This window comes from Chelonoidis abingdonii, chromosome 26 (assembly GCF_003597395.2).
Source record: "Chelonoidis abingdonii isolate Lonesome George chromosome 26, CheloAbing_2.0, whole genome shotgun sequence".
In the NCBI taxonomy this organism is placed as follows: domain Eukaryota; kingdom Metazoa; phylum Chordata; order Testudines; family Testudinidae; genus Chelonoidis; species Chelonoidis abingdonii.
The window spans coordinates 9,800,147-9,821,033 of record NC_133794.1 but is presented as its reverse complement, the minus strand read 5'-3'; the positions used below and the strand labels follow the sequence as shown (position 1 = coordinate 9,821,033).

The 20,887-nt window shown below is 60.3% G+C and overlaps 1 protein-coding gene and 1 pseudogene across 2 annotated transcripts; both read left to right on the top strand.

Annotated features, from left to right (window-relative positions):
- Positions 1-1,760: 1,760 nt before the first annotated feature.
- Positions 1,761-16,391, top strand: CS (citrate synthase). 2 transcript variants are annotated; one of them, XM_075061040.1, is made up of 11 exons: positions 1,761-2,027; positions 10,828-10,878; positions 11,186-11,293; positions 12,119-12,184; positions 12,265-12,396; positions 12,555-12,743; positions 13,699-13,898; positions 14,293-14,422; positions 14,514-14,615; positions 14,723-14,932; positions 15,217-16,391. In XM_075061040.1, exons 1-11 carry the CDS (start codon positions 1,926-1,928, stop codon positions 15,385-15,387), a joined length of 1,461 nt encoding a protein of 486 aa, XP_074917141.1. In that variant the 5' UTR covers positions 1,761-1,925; the 3' UTR covers positions 15,388-16,391. The 2 variants fall into 2 exon arrangements, with proteins under 2 accessions (XP_074917141.1, XP_032641411.1); XM_032785520.2 differs by having other exon boundaries at positions 1,911-2,048.
- On the top strand, positions 3,836-11,201 carry LOC142045984 (histone H2A.J-like; annotated as a pseudogene).
- Positions 16,392-20,887: the final 4,496 nt, after the last annotated feature.

The window sequence follows — 20,887 nt, the reverse complement described above, 5'->3', positions numbered from 1 at the left end:
GCCTCCCCCTTCCCGGGGAGGCCGTCTGGGGCCCCAAGCGCAGGAGCTGCGCTGCAGGGTCAAAAGGGGCCTGGAAGCCTCCCCACTAGCTCTGTGCCTGTTTCTCCCTCGGAGCAGCTCCGGGCCTGGCTGCCTCCCATGACCCCCTGAAGCCACAGGCTGGCTGGAGCTCAGTGTACTTCCCGGGGGGTGCCTGAACCCCTTAGGGGGAGGCTCTGCTTCGTTCCGCGCAGCCCCAGCGGGATGTAGGGTTCGTGGGGGGAAGCCGGGTGCCTGAACCCCTTAGGGCGAGGCTCTGCTTCGTTCCGTGCAGCCCCAGTGAGATATAGGGTTCATGGGGGGGGGAGGTGCCTGAACCCCTTAGGGGGAGGCTCTGCTTCGTTCCATGCAGCCCTAGCGGGATGTAGGGTTCATGGGGGGGGAGGTGTCTGAACCCCTTAGGGGGAGGCTCTGCTTCGTTCCATGGAGCCCTAGTGGGATGTAGGGTTCATGGGGGGTTGGGGTGCCTGAACCCCTTAGGGCGAGGCTCTGCTTCGTTCCGTGCAGCCCCAGCAGGATGTAGGGTTCGTGGGGGAGAAGCCGGGTGCCTGAACCCCTTAGGGCGAGGCTCTGCTTCGTTCCGTGCAGCCCCAGCGGGATGTAGGGTTCGTGGGGGGAGAAGCCGGGTGCCTGAACCCCTTAGGGGGAGGCTCTGCTTCGTTCCACGCAGCCTCAGCGGGATGTAGGGTCGCAGGGGGGAACTGACCTCCGCAGGCCCAGTAACTACTGAGCGACCTCGCCTGGGTGGAAGAGTTTAGTTCCTAGCACCGCGGCTTTGGTGGGGCGCTTGGAAGAAGCGCAAAACAGTAACAGCGACTTTCCCTGTGAGCCGAACGGAGGCACGAAAACTCAGCCGCCGTCTTCTCCAGCCGGGCTGTGCGCTGTGGTTCCCTGGGCTCCACAAAATGGGGTCCTGGCTAGCAATCGCGGAGCTGGAGGGAGGCTGCTGGCGGGGGAGGCGTTATCTTGTATTGGACCAACTTGGGTTGGTGAGCACGAGCAGCTTCTGAGCCGCACGGCACCCTCCCTCCGGTCAAAGGGACATTCAGCGTCTGGCTCGGACTCCCGGCCGGTCGAGTTTCATCGCAACCCCCTTTGGCAGCTTATCGAGTGGCACTTTTATTTTGGGACGATTCTGACTTGCTCCCAGCGTTTCCCGGGTGGTGGTTCTTGGCTCCTTCGCCATGTTTAATCGCCAAGGATCAGAAAAGCCAAGCAGGGACTCGGGAGCTGTTCGGACCTGGCTGCGGCAGGGGTGGGATGGGAAGTTTCGTCTGTACACCAAGGCAAGCGAGCAGAGGAAACCGAGCAGCTGACCAGAGTCCTAGAAAGCTAAAATTAGCACGTTCTTCAGTCTTTGACTGAAACAAAAGCCAAATGAGCCAAGCTTACGGTGACCGGGGTAAATCCTTCAGCTTTGTTCTTCTAATCCTGTCTCTCCTGGGGTTGTGTGTTCAGTGGGTTGCAAAAGGAGGGGGAAATACCATCTTTGTACATGTCCAGGAGTGTCCCTGCTTCTTGGGAGTAATTGCATCTTCCTCACCCCTAATTCTGTTACGCCTGCGTCGGGTGGTTGAATGTGACGTCCGCGTGCTGAGCACGAGGACAGACTGTCAGGTGCGTTTGGGGTGAGGATGTGACTGGACGGCTCTGGGGTCAGTGGCTGAATGCAGCTGGGTTTAGGATGTGGGTATGTTCGTAGTTTCTGTGTTACAGGTGTCCACATTTTGCCCGTCTCAGGGCCACGTTAACATCATGCCAGGAGGCTCTCTCTCCCCCCCCCCCCCCCCACACCCATTGCAGCTGCCCTAGGGAGGCCTGACTTCTGGAAGGAAGACCCAGGCCTGCAGTGCTCCATCTTGCACCAAGTGGCCTGGCTGCATTGCATGCTGGTAGCCGTAGTTTTGGGTTGTCTCTTAAAGAGGGAGGCGGCTGCAGTGTCGAAGGCTGGGATACTTTGGCTGCCCTTGCCTGCTGAGGCATCGCAGGTGAGGAGAGCAGGAACTTACGTGAGACTTGCCAGCTACCGGTCGTGCATCTCCCACAACTGCAGGCCCCAGCAGAAGAGGAGCGTCCCCGCTCTGGCCAGGCTCGCTCAGGATCCGATTCCTGATTAGCTCATGTTCTGTGCAGACGACTCCTGTGTAGCCTGATTAGGAGCTTGCGGCTTTTAAATGCTGAACTGAATGTGGGAATGGGTGATAAAAACCCGGGCCTGCGGTTGAGTAACTGTTGTAAAACCCTCACCTGTTCTTGTGCAACTAAACCCTTGTGGGCCTGAGAGACCTGCCCAGCAACTCCGGGGTCTGAATTTGCTCTGCTTTGCAACACAGCTTTGTGGCTTCCCCTCCCGCCTCTCCTACCCCACTTAGGCATGTCCTTGAATAGTTACGTAATTCCTGGAAATTTAACCTCAGGAGATGCAGTTTGGCCCAGTGGATATAGGACACTGGTGGAGCCAGGGGCCCCGGCTTTGCCACTAACTTGCTTTGTGACCTTGAGCCAGTCACTCCCCCCTTCAGTGCTTTGGCTTTTTTCCCCTTCCCGCCCGCATCTGTCTAGCTTGTGCTGTAAGAGCCAACAGGCCTCGCAGCACTACAAATAGATCACCCTAACCTCCCTGTGGCATGTTCTCTGGGGCGTGGAGGTCACTGGAGGAGCTGGAGAGCGGTGAGACAACGGCACCTGGGGCTGCACAACTGGGAACTGGACTCGACCTCTCTGCCTGTGAGCTCCTGGGGTCAGAGTGTGGCTGGGCTTCCTGCAGCCTAGCAATGTGGAAATCCATTGAGGGGGAGGGATGAGATGCTCGGGTGGGGGGGTGAGCGTAGGAGGGGATGAATGAGAGGACTGGGCGCGCATCAAACTGAAGCTGTGAAAGCTAAGAACCTTGCCAGCAAGCCTGTGGGGTGTGCAAGGTCTCTGCCCACTGAATCATGTACAGTCCAGCTCCCCCATGAGCCTTCTGACCTTAATCTGGTGCTGCCACCACCCCACCAATCAGCCCTCCCCTGGAACTGCAATAGTGGGGTTCCATCACCAGTTGCCAGGAAATGGTTAAATGACACCGTGCCACTTGGCTGGCCCGGCAGCTTTCACCTCGTGATCTTGCATTGCACTGGGAGTGTTGGGCTAAAGGTCAGGCGCTGGAAGAGAAAAGTGATGTTTCCAGCAAGCAGTTGAGAGTTATCAGTCCGGGGACCCAAATTCAAGGGCAGCCTCTGACACTTTAAACATCTGTACAAGGAACAAGGGCTAAAATGAAGCCATGGCCAACAGCACCACAGCGCAATGACCCTTCCCGGGATCTGGACTAGGGTAATGACGTGGGGTCAGACTCATGGCTTCTGAGGTCGCAGGGCTCTGCTAAGAGAGTCAGACTTAAAGCTCCGTGGCCGTGGTGAAAGGCATGTGCCCTGCATTAGGGAGGAGGTGCCCTGTCAGAAGCTGTCTGCAGCTGTTGGGTCGCGGGTTCCAGCTGTGAACGGACCCTGTCTGCCATTATGGAATCTGACCCCAGGATTCCCAGCAGAGCTGGGGATGGAACCCAGGAGTCCTGGCTCCTAGTCCCCGCTCTCTAAACTGTGCGGCTTGCCCTGCCACCTGCACACCAGCAGCGCGTGCGAGGCTCCGTGCGAGGTGAGGGTACAAAGAACGCTCCTGTGGCCCTAGGAGATCTGTCTCCTATCCTTGCTGGGGGAACAGGCTCTGTTCTAACTGTCCCATTGTCCAGGTCAGGACTCGCAAACAAAGGGACTGAGAGCTCAGATATACTTGTAATTCCTCTTTTCCCTGATGTGCTAAACTCATTGCAGCTTTTCCAGTTAAAAGGCAATGTCTGGCCGAGGGGAAACAAGGCGGCAAAGTGAGGGCTAAGGCAAAGTCCCGGTCATCTCGGGCTGGCTTGCAGTTCCCGGTGGGCTGTGTTCATCGGCTTCTCAGGAAGGGTAATTATGCTGAGTGAGTTGGCGCTAGAGCCCCTGTATATATGGCTGCTGTCTTAGAGTATCTGACTGCTGAGATTCTCGAGTTGGCTGGCAACGCTGCGTGCGATAACAAGAAAACCAGGATCATCCCCCGCCATTTGCAGCTCGCCATCCATACAAACTACTGGGGAAAGTCACCATCGCTCAAGGGGGTGTTCTGCCCAGTATCCAGGCCGTGCTGCCGCCTAAGAAAACCGAGTCATAAAGCCAAGAGCAAGTAAAAGTGATCGAGAAGAAACGGGACATCTGAATCTGTGGTTAAAAATTAAAACAAAAAAACTGGAACCAGAAACCAACTCTCTGGTAACCATAACAGCCCTGAATGTTTCCTGCTGATGTGATCGCTTTAATCCTGTTAGTGAGCCACTCCCCAGGCCTGGAAAGACTCCTCTGTCTGCAGCAAGTGGTCCCATTTCACACACCCCTCTCTGTCCCTGGCTGCCTTCTACTCCTGTTCCACGTCCAGTGACGCTATCGGAGCTTCTGAGATCCACCGGCAACGTGGTTCTTGTTCCGTGCCTGATGTCTGAGAAGCAGCCTGGGCTAGCGGGTAGGGCCCCGGACTAGGAGTCTGGAAACCTGAATTCTGTTCCCAGTTCTGCCACTCACTTGCTGTGTGACGCAGGGCAAGTCTCTTTCTAGACTGGAAGCTTGTTGGGGTGGGGAGCGGCATGTGCCCTGTCAGCTCTGAGACCCTCCTGCTAGATTAACCCTTTGTCTTTCTCCTTCCACTGTTTGTGTCCCAGCCCCAGGCCGGGCTCCAGTTGCTTTAATCTCTGAAGCAATGCGTAAAACAACGTGGCTCTTGAGTTGGCTGAAACACTGAATAACAATCAGTCCCTTCGGTGGAGAGGGTTAGAAACAGGTTTCCCATCTTGCCCCTCTACCCTTTCCTCTGGTAATCTGCCAACTTGCAGGGTGGGGTGAGCAAAACCGGCTGCAGACTTGCTGGTTTTAACGCTGCTCTGAATTTCCCAGCTTAACCCCTCGGAGGGTAACAGCTGCTGCTCTGTCCTTCCGTTGCCCTGCTGCGCTGCAGTACAATGCGCAGCCCGGCCGCTGCTGCTGGCTCCAGGTGTGTCCTGCCCTGGGCCCGTCCTGGGGAGGAGAGAGGAGTGTGCTGGGCCAGTCAGGTCTTGGTGGCTCAGCAACGACTGCCCCCAAAGGAGGTCAGTCAGTGTTCATTTAAAACAGGGGTAGGCAACCTATGGCACGGGTGCCGAAGGCGGAGCGTGAGCTGATTTTCAGTGGAACTCACACTGCCCGGGTCCTGGCCACCGGTCTGGGGGGATCTGCATTTTAATTGAAGCTTGTTAAACACTTAAAAAACCTTATTTACTTTACATACAATAGTTTAGTTCTATATTATAGACTTTTAGAAAGAGAGCTAAAAATGTTAAAATGTATGACTGGCACTCAAAACCTTAAATTAGAGTGAATAAATGAAGACTCGGCACAGCCCTTCTGAAAGGTTCCTGACCCCTGATTTAAAACAATCCTCATTGTGCCGTAGGGCTAAAGCTTTGCAATAAAGAAGACTCTGGGTGGAGGCCTTTTTGGTGGAGGAGGATGCTGGGTGTGGGGAGATAGCCGAACAGGAACACATTCTGGGCCAACTCTGGCCCCCCATAATGAGAGACGTCTGTGACTCAACTTCCTTTGTGCTGCCCATCTGGCTGGGACGAGAATAGGAAAATGGAGCAAAGCTCAGGGCTATTAACTGCTCTGGTGGAGGGAGAGGGCGGAATTTCATTCCTAGTTCAGTCTGGGGATTGGGGGTCGATCGCTTTGTGCCATCTGCTCAGCTCACATAGACTCTGCAGCAGTGTTGTGAAACTGCCGAATCTTCCCAGCCAGCAGGACTGAATGGAAAAACCGAGTCCCTTGCTAGCTCTGCCAGCGTCGTCCCTCAGGGACCCTGTGTGTTCCACAGAACCAACTGTCTGGTGTGCATGTGTGAGGTGCGGGGGGGCCTCGGTCTGTCCCATCTAGGCTGCAGCATGGCTGAGTAGCTGGGATGCTCCCGGACCAGCTGACCCAGGGTAGGAGGCAGCTTTGCCTAATTGCTAGGGCAATGAGTCAGAGCCAGGCTTTATTCCCAGCTCTGCCCTGACCAGCCGTTCCTGGTTGTGATGGGGGTGGATATACCCTCACAGACACTCCTTTGGGAGCCCTGGGATGGAACTAGCAGCAAGGTGTTTAAAACTAGCTGTGCCAATATGGTGTTCCCACCCCCAGGTGCCTGGAGCCCAAGGGTCACCCTCCCCTGACCTTGCTGGAGGAGACACCCAAGGAGGAAGTTGTCTCCAGGGTAACGTTGTGCTTGACACTGGCGTGGCCTGTGGGGACTCCGCACTGCAAGACTTTGTACCACGCCTGGCGGGTGAATGTTCTGTGCTACCAGGGAGGGCAGGGCTCAGACTGGGACACGGCTCTTTGTCCCGACCACTGGATGGAGGGGAGCCGGTGGCTGCTCCCTCTCTGGTTGTTTGCGTTTGATCATCGGGGGAGATTGCAGGGCCCTCTGGAACTCTTGCCCCGCCAGTGTTGACAGGGGCGGGTGGCAGCCCTCTCCCAAGGCTGAGCGTGCCCCTGCTTGGGTTTGGGGCTGTTCTGCAAGGCAAGCACAGGCTGGTGGGAGGTCTCGGGAGTTCCCGGAACTGTCAGCGGAACCATCTGCTCCTCAGTGTCTGCAGGTGTCGGTTTTGCTGCTGGGACTGAACCAGATGTAAATCCAGGAGGCCCCGAGCAGCATGGCGCAAAGGGGTGACTAGCATAGCCTGCAGACACATCCGGTCTCCTGGCTCTGACCCTCCTCACCCCCTCCAGCTTGTCAGTTCCAGCCCCTTGGCGTGTTTCAGTGGGACGCCTTTCAGGCTGAGGTAGACCAGCGCGGCTGCTCTCTGCTGGAAGAGCCTTGATCTTTTACATAAAAGCACCTGTTTGCATAAGAGGGTGAGCTCTGGGCTAGGAGCCGGGCTCCGGGCTCTGTCCCCCACGCTGCCGCGTCACCTCTGCTTCGGTCGTCCCGTCTGTAAGGAGAGAGAGCGAGAGCACCTCGGTGGGCGTTGTAAGGTTGGATGTGAGGAAGGCATTGCTACAAACATAGTCAAGGAGAGAAGTTGGAGATCTGCGTCTCAGAGAGAAGGGAATATCTGGGTCACAGCTGCTTCCGTTCCCCTGCTGACACACACGCACGCACACCCCTTGTGGGTGAATTCCCCAAAGAGTGCCATCGGGTCCAGTGGAGGGATGTTTGCTGCTTCTGTATAACCTGTGTGGCCTGCTCTGGGACCCACGCCACTTGTTTGAAAGCATTTTCGGTTTACTCAGAACAACCTCCCTGAACCTGGGCACCTGATCTGGGACCAGCTGCTCCCATTCCAAGGGGAAACCAGGCTGTTATTCCGCCGGAGTTCTCCTGCTCAGCTGCTGGATCGGCACAGGCCGGGAGGGAACACTGCCACGTCTCGGTGCTCTCCCTCCTGGCAACTCGCAGTAGTCTGGTATCAGACCCTTCTGGTCGGCACTGACAGCAGCTGGATATTGACTCCTGGGTTTCCAGAAACTAACTGGCCTGAAAGGATGCCTCCTTTGGGAGCTGAGTTAAGAGGTGCTTCCGCTCAAGCTGAGGTTTGCTTCTCAGTCTGACTGCATCCACGCTGCGGGGAGATTGGCACCGAAGGAAATAGGTGATACCAGTCACCCCCCTCCCCCACTTGGTCTGTCAGTACAACAGAAAAGCAGCGTGTAGGCGGGTCAGCCCTGGCCTGCAGTGGGGAGAGGAGATGGGCACAGTGTGAAACTCGCAGCTTCCATCTTCTTGCTCTGTTTATAGCCCAGCGGAGGCTAGACTCTGTTCCTCTCCCCGCCTAGAGCAGGGTTCCCAAGGTCCAATGCACCACGCCCCCCTTCGTACAACACACATTACTGCATGATGCGGGGGGGAGAGCCCCAGCCCCATTGCCAGCAGGGCTCACGCTTCAGCACCAGGCCCCAGCAGATCTAATGCTGGCCCCGGTGACCCCATTAAAATGCAGTCACGACCCACTTTGGAGTCCTGACTTGACCCACCACGTGATCTCAATATCCGCTTCAGCGCAGGGTTTCTGGATGCATCCCGAAGTGCTGCTTCTCTTTCCTGAGGTTCTCTTGGGCCCGAGAACAGATAAGCTCCAGACCCTCGCTGACCTTGGAGAGGGCAAACCTTGGTGCGAGCTGTTCTGAACGGTCAGCGTGAGCCCCTGCCTGCAGCTCTGAACTCGTTTTGGGAGTGGCCGATTTGTCCATTTCCCCCCACGTTGCAAAGCATCTACCAGTGCTCAGGCTGGGGCTGGGAGAGGTTAATGCTTTGGCTGGGAGACCTCCAAGGACTGTGACTTGGTGGGGGGCCCCCACTGCCCCAGGGCACGCTCCTTCACATGCAGAACCTGCTGGGCTGGCTACAAGGGAAAACCTGTTAGACTAGTTAGGCTGGGAAAATGCCACTTTCCCCTGCAAGCCAACCATAAGGCCTGGCTTCCTGTGCTCAGTAGCCATCCCCTGACGTTGAGCCCAGGCAATAAGACTGGAGCTTCTGAAAGCTCTGCTCTAGGAGTTCTTGTGGGGCAGCGTTCTGGCTGCTGTGCTGCCGGAGCTCACGATCCATGGTCCCTTCTGGCCTTGGAATCTATGAATGTGACTCGGGGGCTCCAGTTTTCCATCTCTAACCTCTGTGCGAAAGTTCTTGTGTGCTGTGACCCAGGTGCTGTTTTCCACCCCAGAAGTGGTTCCCTCTTTGGGCAAGTCTACACTAAAATGCTGCATCGGCGCAGCTGTAGGACGCCATACCGCCGACAGAGGCGGTAGCTATGGCAAGGGGAGCGACCCTCCCACCGACATAGTGCTGGCTACATGGGGCGGGGGGTGGGAGGGGATAGCGACATTGCTCGGGGTGTGGATCTTAGTGGCAGCTGATGTTATCCCATGTCAGTTTCTAAAGTCCTTGGACCCCCTTTCACATGCAAGGTTTGATGTGCATGTTGAGATCTTTGCATAGCTGGGATAATTCCGCTGTTCCCTGCAGCTAAATAAATCCCCTGACTAGCTGTTCCTGGCCGTTTTCCTTGTGCCGCTTGAGGCGAGCAGGATGTTCCAGACTGTTGAAGGAGGGAACAGCAGAAGCCGTCCTGAGCAGAATCCCAAACTAGCCCGTTTGTGTACAGAACAAATGACTAGATTTTTTTTCCCGAGCCACTTGCGCAGAGAACAAAGCTTGGGCCAGGATTTTGGCATTGCCTGGCCAACTCGAAACGCTTTCACTTGTGTGGGTGCCGCACTGAAGTTGTGGTTTTGCAACAAGAACGCTGACTCCAGCAGCAACCCCAAGTTCACGAGAGCAGGCGGCAAACCTGTCCGCTTAGCGCTTCCCGGATGAGTGGGAAGTGCACGTTTGTCAGTAAAAGCGGCCTGGCCCTCTGGGAGGAGAGATGCCTTCTCCAGCTCAAGCGGGGCTACGAACCAACCCTCCGATTCAAGCAGAGCAAAGGCCCCGATTCACCTTCTGCCAGCGGGTCTCCGTCTTCGTGCCCACAAAGCACGTTCAGTGGCACTGGGCTGTCAAGTGCCGGCTGTGCCTGCAAATCTCAAGTCCTCTAGCGGGCAGCTGAGGGTGCAGAACTGCAGGTTGCTTCTGGAAAGCCTGCCCCGGGCGGGATCCCTGAGAAAAGGACTCCTTCCCCAGGCACGCTTTCCCAATAGCAGCAGCATAAACCCACCGCTGTACAGCTGAAAACTTCCACCGCCCCAGGAGTGGGGGGGGGGGGGGCATTATTAGTGACTCGGTGTCCTAGCAGCTCATTAGCCAGCTCCCAAATGTAACTAGCCTTGTGGTGGGGGCCACTTTGTGTCATTTAAAGGCAGCATTTGAGTCCCCGAGTGACGTGCTCCGAGGGAAAGATTTTGATTTTTCTCCATAAGCATGTGTCTGCATTGTACTAAAGTGAGGGGCTGTCCTACGCGGGCCACGGGCAGCCCTGAGCTCGGGTGCTCGGCTGGTACACGCCAGAGTTAAAGGACCCAGCTGGTCGGTCTCTCTCCCTGATCTGATTGCTCTGGATGCAGGTATTCAAGGCCGCTCACCCAGCAGGATTGGCTGGCTCTAAACCTGCATGGTGCCCTCCCCCACCCCTGCCTATGCCAAGCCAGGAATGACTCATGCTGCTCTCGGGAACCTGCCGAGTGCAGCTGTAACTGACAGGAACAATCCCACTCCCTCCCCTGCCAGCGCTTGCCAAGCATTGCGCGGATGCTACTGACGCACGGTTGGGGGTGTGGTCCGGGCATGACCGAAACGGGAGCGTGCTTGATTCGTTTGCTCTCTCCAGACGGAGAGAGGTGGAAGCGGTTTTCCTGGGCAAAGCAAAATGAAATGCCCGGTTTCCTCCTGGCCTGGCATCGCTGACCCAGAGAGAGGAGGTGGCGGAATTTAAATGTTTTGTCGGGTGCACCCACCTCCTGGACAGACTGCTCTGGCTCCAATAACTCTCTGAACTAGAGCTTTGCTTCCACGTTTCCGCTCTGACTCCGGCTCTTGGCTTCCAATCAGTGACCTGGTCAAAGCTGTGCTGTCTAAGTCACCTGCTTGCAACAGAGGGAAATGTGGGGGAGGGGGCTGTGAGAACACCCTGGTATGATTGTTTCCCTGCTGGTGTCAGCCAGGTGATACTGACCTGCCTGGCGTAACGCTGACAGGCTGTGGATCTTATGCTCCATGTCACTGCCAGGCTAACATGTAAGAGGCCCCCTCTCTCTGTCTCTGCAGAATGCACCATGTATATTCTTCGCCGCCCGACATGCCAGCTCTACTTCCACGGTAAGTAGATACCTCTGCCTCTCGCCTCTGGGGAGAATTGGTCCTGGCTTCTCCAGTTCAGCAGCTCCAGTGCTGCTCATGTCCTTGCCCCAAACGGAAACATCCCAGAGCTGCAGTTCAAATCCCGTCGCTTACATGTCGTGCTCTGGCCTCCTTTGGAGGGATTTCTGTGCAACACAAACCAGAGATCCTCACTGGCTCCGAGGTCCCCTCCCTCCAAAGCAATGCCAGGGTTAGCGATGCTAAGCTCCGCCGTGGGGCAGTGCTGCCCCTCACCAGCTCTCTTGCTTTTCCCCCTGATGTACAGAACCTGAAAGACGTCCTTGCCAACTTGATTCCCAAGGAGCAGTCGAGAATCAAGAGCTTCAGGCAGCAGTATGGGAACACGGTCATTGGACAAGTCACTGTGGAGATGGTGAGTGCGGCCGGCTCGTGGGGTCTTGGTTCAGCTGGGGCTGGGGCTGGAGCTGGGCTGCGTAGACACCTCATTCTCTCTCCCTCACCCTAGAGGGAGTGACCTTTATCCATAAACCCCTGTGTCAGACAGCAAGCCTAGCCCAGTGTCACCCCCTCCCTGCCAAGCTGGATCAATTCCACAGGCTCCCTTTCTCCCTGGATGGGCCCACTGGGGTGTCTGATCTGGTGCTCTGCCCTGGCAGTGGCCAGTAGCTGCTTCGAAGCAGTGGGGAAGGCCCCTTGGTTCGCAGTGGCCCAGATGCACTGCTCTGGGCTGGGCACTCTGTCCTGGCGGTCGCTTTGTGCCTGGAAATCGAGGCGCGATTGCTCCGTCCTTAGCGAGCTCAGCGTGAGACAGGGCGTTGTGCCGGCAGGGAATGGAAATGGGAGAGTGGGAGCCCAGAGGCCTCCCCTGGGTCATACGGCGCAGCCTGGTGGCTGCACAGAGAAGGGCTGGGGCTGTAACACAGCTGAGCATGTGGGGTTTAGATCCAGCCGTCGGTGCTGCCAGAGACCCAGCCAGGTGGTTTCAAAGCAGCAGTGGGATCCCTGTGGAGCAGCATCTCTGCCAGCAGTCTCCTGCGGGGCCTGTGTTCGGGGGAGTGGGGTGGAGGGGAGAGCAGAGCTGTGGCTTAAGGCAGCCGACGGTGAAATCAGCGCTGGTGCCGAGAGGGCCTGTTCTGCTCCCCGGCAGTGGGGAGACGTCTCTGGCTGCAGCAAGCAAACTCCTGCCATTAGCGCCCACTGAACCCCGCTAACTGCCTCCCGGCTCTGTCCCTTCCAGGTATACGGCGGGATGAGAGGCATGAAGGGGTTAATATACGAGACCTCTGTCCTGGACCCCGATGAGGTAAGGCCTCCCCCGCCCTGCCCCCCCCAGGCCGCCCCCTGTCCTCAGAGACTGATTCCCTTCTCCATCCTTCTCTCCAGGGCATCCGCTTCCGCGGGTACAGCATCCCCGAGTGCCAGAAGCTGCTGCCCAAAGCCCCAGGAGGGGAGGAGCCCCTGCCCGAGGGCCTCTTCTGGCTGCTGCTGACCGGAGACATCCCCACTCAGGAACAGGTGAGGCGGGGGGGCTCTAGGCTCTGATCTCTCATGGCCTCTCCAATGCGGCTGCAGCCTGTTCTCTGCTCCTGGCCTGGCCCGGTGGGGGCAGGTAGCCTGCGCCCCCAGCCCCTCGGTGCTCCCCGGCTAATCCCGTGTGGTGTTTCCTCCTGCAGGTGAACTGGGTCTCCCAAGAGTGGGCCAAGAGGGCGGCTCTGCCCTCCCATGTGGTGACCATGCTGGACAACTTCCCCACCAACCTGCATCCCATGTCCCAGCTCAGCGCTGCCATCACTGCCCTCAACAGCGAGAGCAGCTTCGCCCGGGCCTACTCTGAGGGCATCAGCCGGGCCAAGTACTGGGAGGTAGGGGGCTAGGCCTGAGCTGTGCCAGGATGTGCCCCGCCAAGGCCAGGCCCAGCTGGGCTCCCTGCTGCCCATGCCGGGCCATGGAGAGTGGTCAGCCTGCAGCTCCTAGGGGGGCGTCTGGCCAGCAGCCTGGCAGCCGTCGAGAGCCGACTTTCCGACACCGGTGGCTGGAAGCTCGAGGGGCAGCGTGCTGCAGCGTGGGTGGGTCTGGGGCTCTGCTGCTGACTCACTCTGGGGCCTTGTCAGAGTCACTTTCCCCTCTGCCTCAGTTTGCCCACCTGTACAATGGGCTAGTGCTGGGCTGGAGGATGGAGCAACGCTTGCACAGGGCTGGCTGCACCTGTCCTTGTAAGGCAGCTGAGCTGGTTTCCTCTCAGTCCAACCCCGGCATCAGAGCGGAGACTCTCTGCCTCTGGGTGTGTAACGGTGTATTATCTGGAGCCCATGCTGGAGAGACACCTGCTGTCTAGGTGGCTGGGTCTGCGGCTTCTCCTCCTCGCTGCTCTCTAGTAGCTTTCCCTGCCTGTTACAGTCCGTCCGAATTACCCAATTTCCCCTGCACCTGGCACGGTTGGCACCTCCCCTCCCCCAGCCTACAGATGGGTAAAGCGATCTGCTCACCCAGGGTGGCGCAGTCAGGAGCCTGGTTCTCCATTTCCTGCTCAGAGCACTGGGATGTGTTGGGATTTAACCCCCCACAATAGACATGGGCTGTCGCGTCACTGAAATGCAGCCACCTCTGCGGGTGGGACAAGGCAGCCTTCAAACAGCAACCCCTGTGCGCAGCCGGGAGGGCGCACAGTCCCTCTGCTCTGCTTGTGTGGCTGTGAACAGCCCGGGGATGCTGCGCTGCTGGGCAGGCCCGGATCAAAGCGGGAGGGAGGTGGGGATCCCTGGCCAAGCCGGGCTCCTGCCCTCGGTGAGCAGCCTGCCTTCTCCCCTGTGCCCACAGTTCATCTATGAGGACTCCATGGACCTGATCGCCAAGCTGCCTTGCATTGCCGCCAAGATCTACCGCAACCTGTACCGTGAGGGCAGCAGCATTGGGGCCATCGACCCGGGCCTGGACTGGTCCCATAACTTTACCAACATGCTGGGCTACAGCGACCCCCAGTTCATCGAGCTCATGCGGCTCTACCTCACCATCCACAGGTGCAAACCACGCGTGGGGCTGCGGCCAGGAGCGAGGCTGGCGTGGTGCCTGCTGCACGGGGACGCCCTGGGGAGAGGCAGGAGCGTCCCTGTGTGGGAGGAGGTGGCCGGAACTCCAGAGCCCTGCAAACAGTGCAGAGGGGAGCCCCTGCCCTGGTCGGCGGAGCTCAGCATGCCAGGCCCTGAGCCCCCCGCAGTTCACAGGCCGCGGTGGAACCGGGGCGGGCTCTGAAGGCTGCAGCTGCCTTCCAGGGGAGCTGGATCCAGCCTCCCCGTCCCACAGCAGCCCCCCACCCTCCAAAGCTGCTCCCTGAATCGGCCGGGCAGGCTGGCAGCCCCCCAGCTCGGGCAGCAGGTCGGCTGCTGCACTCTACTAACAGTCTCCTCTCCGCAGTGATCACGAGGGCGGGAACGTCAGCGCCCACACCAGCCACCTGGTGGGCAGTGCCCTCTCGGACCCGTACCTCGCCTTCGCCGCAGCCATGAACGGCCTGGCCGGGCCACTGCACGGCCTCGCCAATCAGGTAGGGGGGGCGGTGCCTGCGTGGTGGGGGTGGGGAGAGGGGGACACAGCCCTGGCCTCACCCCCCTGCCCTCTCTCGGCACGTCTCGCAGGAGGTGCTGGTGTGGCTGACCAACCTGCAGAAGGAGCTGGGCCAGGACGTGCCTGATGAGAAGCTGCGAGATTTCATCTGGAACACGCTGAACTCCGGCCGGGTGAGTCCCCCGGGAGCAGCAGTGAGCCTGGGCGGCTGCCTCCCCAGGAAAGCAGGTCTGGAACCCCCCTCCCACCTGTGCTAACCCCAGGCTGCCTCTCGCCGCAGGTGGTCCCTGGCTACGGCCACGCCGTGCTGAGGAAGACAGACCCGCGCTACACCTGCCAGAGGGAGTTCGCCCTCAAGCACCTCCCCAAAGACCCCATGTTCAAACTGGTGGCGCAGCTGTACAAGATCGTCCCTAACGTGCTCCTGGAGCAGGGCAAGGCCAAGAACCCCTGGCCCAACGTGGACGCGCACAGCGGGGTGTTGCTGCAGGTAAGGTGCTGGCCTGAGGCTGGCCCCCGGGGGCTGCTAGTGAGGGAGGGGGCCTGTGGCCTGGACGCCCCCCCCCCCCCCCCCCCCCCGAGCCAGGTCTGGCTGGGCAATCCCGTTCAGGGCCCTGCTCTGACCCAGCCCCTCCAGCTCGCCCTCCCCAGGCTCAGCAGTTGAGACTCCGAGCCCCATGGGGCCAGAAGAGCCCAGCCACTCCCCAGGCCCTGAGCAGATTCTGGGGGGCTCGGCACTGGCCTAACCCCCTGCCCCGCTCCTCTCCCCTGCAGTATTACGGCATGAAGGAGATGAATTACTACACCGTCCTGTTCGGCGTCTCGCGGGCCCTGGGCGTCCTGGCCCAGCTCATCTGGAGCCGGGCGCTCGGCTTCCCGCTGGAGAGACCCAAGTCCATGAGCACGGACGGCCTCATGCAGCTCGTGGGCTTCAAATCGGGGTAAAGGAAGGGATTGGGGGGGAGCCCGCGCTTGCCAGCTGTCCGGGAGCCGTTTAAAGAGACAGTACGTTTTTCCCTTCCAAGGGCCTTGGCCAGCAGCTAGAATTAAACCTTTCTCTGAGGCACTGACCATAAGTTTCAGGTTATTTATGGTGTAAATTAAGATTAAAACAATCAGTCCCCTTCCCATCCCTTCTGCCACCATTAGCGGCACCGCTGTTAAACTCCTGAGCCAACCAGAGCCCAGCAGCTCCCCTGGGACTCCCCCCCTCCCCCAGCACGGCTTTCTAGGTGAGCCTGCTCTGTCCCGCCGGGCAGGATCCTGTACTGTGCTGAGCGCTGCCTCGTCCCCCCAGCCAGCTGCGCTCCTAGGCCCAGAGCAAAGCAGCTTCCTCCTGCGCACTTAGCCGAGCCAGAGCCGGCTGGGGGCGGTGTTGGCGTGTGAACGCTTGAATCTCTTCCTTTGCCGTGGGCCAGGGCATCTCTGGGCTTTTCCTCCTCCCCAGGGGAGGGTCTGGGCTGCTGGAGCCAGGGGCCATCCTTGCTGTACACCAGGGGGATGGACCCTTTCTCATCCCACCCCCTAGAGCCTGCCCACTCAGCTCCTTGCTCCCAGCAGGGGCCAGGCCTGCCCACGAGCCCCATTGCTGCCTGGGAGAGAGGGGGGCAGGGGAGGGGAAAGGCTGCGATTGGGCCAGAGCCGGGGGGGCTGTGGGGGTTGGCCCGGGCTAGCCAGGATGTGAGTTCCTGGGCAGCAGGCAGTAGCCATGGGGTAGTGTGGCTAGCTGCCTTTTGAGCAGTTGCAGTGCAGACATGAAGCTGGCTCCTGCCCTTTCTCCTGAGGAAGGATGCGATACACTCCTCCCCTGCCCTGGTTCCGTGTGTGTTTGTGTGAATGCCCCTGTCCCCTAACCGCCCCCCGGGTGCTGGGCGGGCTCCGGCTGCGGCCTGGCGCAGCCTTCGGGTGGCTCTGTACAAAATGCAAAATAAATGTTTTTATTAACAAAACGGCTTCCCCCCCGTATGTCAGAGGCGCCAGCGGGCAGGATGCAGCCCCGGCCTGGGGGGGGGGGCAGTACCCCACTGCCAGGGAGGGGCCCTGGGGTTCAGATCCTCAGCTGAGGTGTGGTTCTGTGGGGGGGCACAGCCCCTCCTGCAGGTTGGCAGCCAGGCCCTGAGTAGCGCTGTGAGCCCCCCAGGCATGCTGGTTAGGCGCCATTTCCCACATGGCCACACGAGGGCGCCATTACCCTTCCCAAGGCTCTGGGTCCCTGGCTAGCAGGGAAGGGCTGGTTTGAATGGGGCAGGGGCTGCGAGGACGGTCCCAGCAGCTGGCCCCAGCCCAGAACAGCGTAGCCCTGGAAGGTAGGTGCTCAAATGCTGCCCCTAGTGCCCAGCAGCCAGCGCAGGCTGGTAACCTGACCTCCCTGGCCACTCGCTGCTTTGGGCTGAGGCCTGGAGCTGCCCCTGCAGCCTGGCTCCGAGCGCCAGCCCAGCCGAGGGTTAGCAGAGCTCCATTGCTCCAACCTGGGGCTTTCCTGGCCTGCCCCACAGGGCAGCGTGGGGCTGGTTCCACCAGCAAGGCCTGGGCCTGGGGAGGGAGCTGGTGCCACTTCTCTGGCCCTGTGCGGGGGGAGGGCTTCTGTCCCCCAGGGGGCCCCAGCCAGCTTTTCACAGCTGCTAAAGCCCCTACTGCTGTTCCCACAACCCACCTGTTCCCTGCTTCCCAGGGGCCTGCCCCCCAGCCCAGAGGGAGCTGCCCCAGCTGTGTCAGGACTCCCCAGCCCATGTGAAGCAGGCATCTCACCCAGCACGGGGCAGAACTGAGTAGCCGGTCCTGGCTCTCCCTGGGCTGGGTCTGGCCTGCGGTGGGCCCTGCTGCCAGGGGCCAGTGCTTTTCCCCAGCCCCCAACGGGCCCTGGGGCAATGATGGTTCCTGTAACTAGAGCCTGGGGGGCCAGGTGAGGTCAGGAGAGTCAACCCCACTGCCAGGGTGGGATTCCAGCATCCCAGCCCCACAGCTGTGGCTGTGTCTGGCATTTCAGAGGGCAGAGCCTGAGCTGTCCAGCTGCTGGAGCAGCCCTGTGCTGGAAGCTTGGAGGGCGGCACCTTGGGCATCATGGCATCTCTGACCCTTGTGGGGTCTGGGGCCAGGCTGCTGCCCCCCAGCCTTTTCTCCTGCCTTGGCCTGTGCCTGCAGGTGGAAGGAGACATTTGTTGTCTGGCCTGTATGAGCCCCTCCCGCTATCCTGCTGCGTCCCTCTAACCGCAGCAGCAGCCCCAGTACGGGACCCAGCCAAGTACCAAACCCAGCTTGGCATTCGGCCGGGGGCTGGGATAGAATGCGGCCCGACTAGGCTGGGGTTTAGCTGGGGGAACCGTACGCAGGGGGCTGCGTTGCATTTGTCTGGGCCCATGATGTTTCCCGGCTGCAGGCTTGTCTCCATCTCCCCTCATGGCTAATGTGGGGTGAGGCCCCTCTGGCTGTGGCACGCCCCCCCCTGCCCACGGGCTCAGCTTTCCCTGGTGGAGGGCACCCACCCACTGTGGCTCTGGCTTGTGACAGACCCGCTGCTTGGCTCAGTGCTGCCCCCATCGCACTCAGCCCCCACTGGGGCTGGGGAGCTGCCTGCCGGTGCTCACACAGAATGAGCCTGGGTGGGGTCCTGCCTAGGGAGACCCACCCCCAGGCTTGGATTTGCACCAAGGGCTGAGCCCTGCTGGTGGGTGCTGAGTGATGCAATCCAGCCCCCTCCTCACTCCCTGCTGGGGGGGCTGCTCCAGCTCCTTTCCCCCAGCAGCCCTAAAGGGCCCCCTCCAGCTGGTGAGTGCCAGGGCAGCAGCCACCACACACTAAGGAATATGAGCAGGAAGCCATGTGAGGGGGTGCAGGGACCAGGAATCAGCACAGCTGTGGCTAGCAAGGGGGGTGAGACTGGGGTGGCTGGCCCATGGGGAGCATCTTCTAGCAGCTCACACAGATGCAGGGTGGCCGTGGGGAAGGCCCAGGGCCAGCACTGACCCAGCTTCCCAGAGGGCAGAGACACTGCTGCTTGGAGAATGGCAGGGAAAGGCCTGATGTTGGCGTGGCTGCAGGACAGACAGCGCAGGCAGGAGTTTGGGGTCACAGTTACCTGGTGTCTGGGACGTGCCCTGCTGTGCAGCGGATGCCTGGGGCCAGGGCATGCTGGCAGTGCAAAGCCAGAGGCAGCCAGCAAGTACCAGGCCCACAAGGCAGGCCCCACGTGCCCCCTACCCCGAGTCCAGCTGAGAAATACTCCAGCCCAGGTGGCCTGCAGGGAGCCTGCTTGCCAAATGCTTTTTATTGGCCTAAAAATCCCACTTCTACAGCGTCTTTCGGCCGGAGACAAAACTCCCCTGCGAGCACACGGAGGAGGTGGCTGCGTCCCAGCTCCGAGCTGGAGGGGGTGTCCCCCCCCACCGGCCGAGGGCAGCCTGATACGGTAGCAGGCAGAAAGCACCACCCCCAGCAGGGCCCAGCTGCACGTTTCCTTGGCCCTGGGGGAGTCCGGCTGGAAGCTCAGGGCAGGGCATCAGGCCCAAGGCCTCAAGCAGCAGAGGCGGTCACAGCCGGCCCAGTGCTCTGACATGGGCGGCAGGTGGCCCCCAGCACAGAAAGCAGCATTGCGGGTGCCAGTGCCCCAGGTTACCCCCCAGGTCTGGAGACAGGCACGTCCCCTCAGGGGCCATTCAAGCCATTACTGTGGTAACAAATCCCATGCCACAGGCATCGCCCAGCCTGGCCAGCTGCCAGCCTCACTAGGCATTCGGGCTGAACAAGAAGCAGGTCCCAACCGCCCCCTTCCAGCGCTGCCGTGACCCACACGCTGCCTGCTCAGCCTCCTGCCGCCCCCTCCCCCAGGACCGCAGGGGACGCTCTGAAAACGCTCTGCAGTGGCACACCCCGGGCAGTGTCTGTGCCCAGCCTCTCGGGCGAGGCCAATGTGCAGCAGCCGGGATCCTTCCCCCATCAGTGCAGTTACAGCCGTGCAGAGCCAGTGCTGCTGGGCCTGGGGCTGGCGGTTCTGCCCTTCTCCCCTGCCCGTGTGTGTTGTATGTAACGCCAGCTCCTCTGCACAGCAGGAGGGGCCGGGGCACAGAGCAGCGATGTGGGGCTTGGGGAGGGAGCCAGGCTCTGCTCCCCCCAGCAGGCAGCTCCCATGGGGACAAAGGTGGCCCCACTTTGAGCTAAGCTGCAGCTGTTTTTCAAGGTGACAGCAGGATCCACCCCCCCAGCGCTCTGCATGCTCCGGGGCCCCCCCGTGCTGGTGCAGGACAATGGGGCTCTGTTCACTTCGCTCCCACAGTGCTCGCCGAGCCAGCCACGGGGCACGCTCCCCAGACAGAGCTGCTGTGTGCCGGGGCAGGGAGCAGCGGCGTTCTCACCCCTCCCTGCCCTACTCACAGCACGGCTGCGGGGCAGCCAGAGGAGCAGTGCTGGCCAAGGATAGCTCCGCTGTGGGGCCGCACCCCTGGGAACTGGGTCCTTGCTCCCCCCACCTAAAGTCTGCCACTACCAGGCAGAGGGGAACTCCCCCAGCCACTTCTCCAGCTTCTGCTGACACCCCACGGGCTTCTGGGAGCTTTGGAGGGGAGTGGGGAGGTCCCCCCCGCCCCAGAAGCAAGAGGGGAGACTCCAGCATCTGGGACACTGCATCAGTGTGTGGACACAAAATCAGCCTCCCACCTTCCAGGGCCAGGTGCCCCATGGGCATCACCTCTGTGGGGGGCCTCTGCCCCCACCTCATGGAGCCTCCGGGCCACCTCCATCCTGGCCACTCAGATGGGCTTTATTTCCCCCTCACAGGGCTCTCCCAAGGGAGCCAAGAGCCAGCAGCCCTGCTGCCAGCGCTGTGGGGGCCTGGGTGAGGCCATGCCATCTCCCTGCCCAACGAGGGCCCAGGGAGCACTCCCTCCATCCAGGGCGAGCTCAGCGAGGTCACACCTGCAGGGTTTGGGGAGCAGCTGCCCTCCGAGTCCCATGCTGCCCTCCAGGCACTTGCCCCATGCCCTGCCCTGCCCGGACTGCTCATTCCCACCTTCTGCCAACCAGGCAGTGCCCCTGCCCCTTTCTGCAGGTCCCGGCTAATGTGACACTTGCTCTCGTGCTCGCTTCCAGACCAAACGCAACTCCCCTCTCACTCCCACGTACCTCAGAGCTGGCGCGCAGCCACTGTAACGTTGGCTCGGTGCCCTTCTCTGCGCTTAGCATCCCCGCGGATGGGGAGAGGGCTCTGATCCATTTCACACTCCCCCCGCAAAGGCACAGCTACCGACCGCAGACAGGTGAGCCGAGACCCTGATCGTCCAGTCCATGCACCCCCCGCCTGGGGGAAAGGCAGTCCGACCAGGGGGCTGGCACACGCAGCCCTGCCAGTTTCTGCCATGAGGGCAGCACAGGGGGAAAGACGAGAATTGCTGGCCATCAGGCAGGGGCAGGATCGCTCTTCCCTGCTTGGAGGGATTTTAACAAAACCCCCACC

Bases quoted from the DNA above. Each gene is read 5' to 3' on its own strand.
- CS (XM_032785520.2), top strand. From the start codon at position 1,926: ATGCTGGTAGCCGTAGTTTTGGGTTGTCTCTTAAAGAGGGAGGCGGCT. The intron at 12,744-13,698 runs GTAGGGGGCTAG...CTGTGCCCACAG, and splicing joins GCCGGGCCAAGTACTGGGAG to TTCATCTATGAGGACTCCAT. The intron at 14,616-14,722 runs GTGAGTCCCCCG...CTCTCGCCGCAG, and splicing joins ACACGCTGAACTCCGGCCGG to GTGGTCCCTGGCTACGGCCA.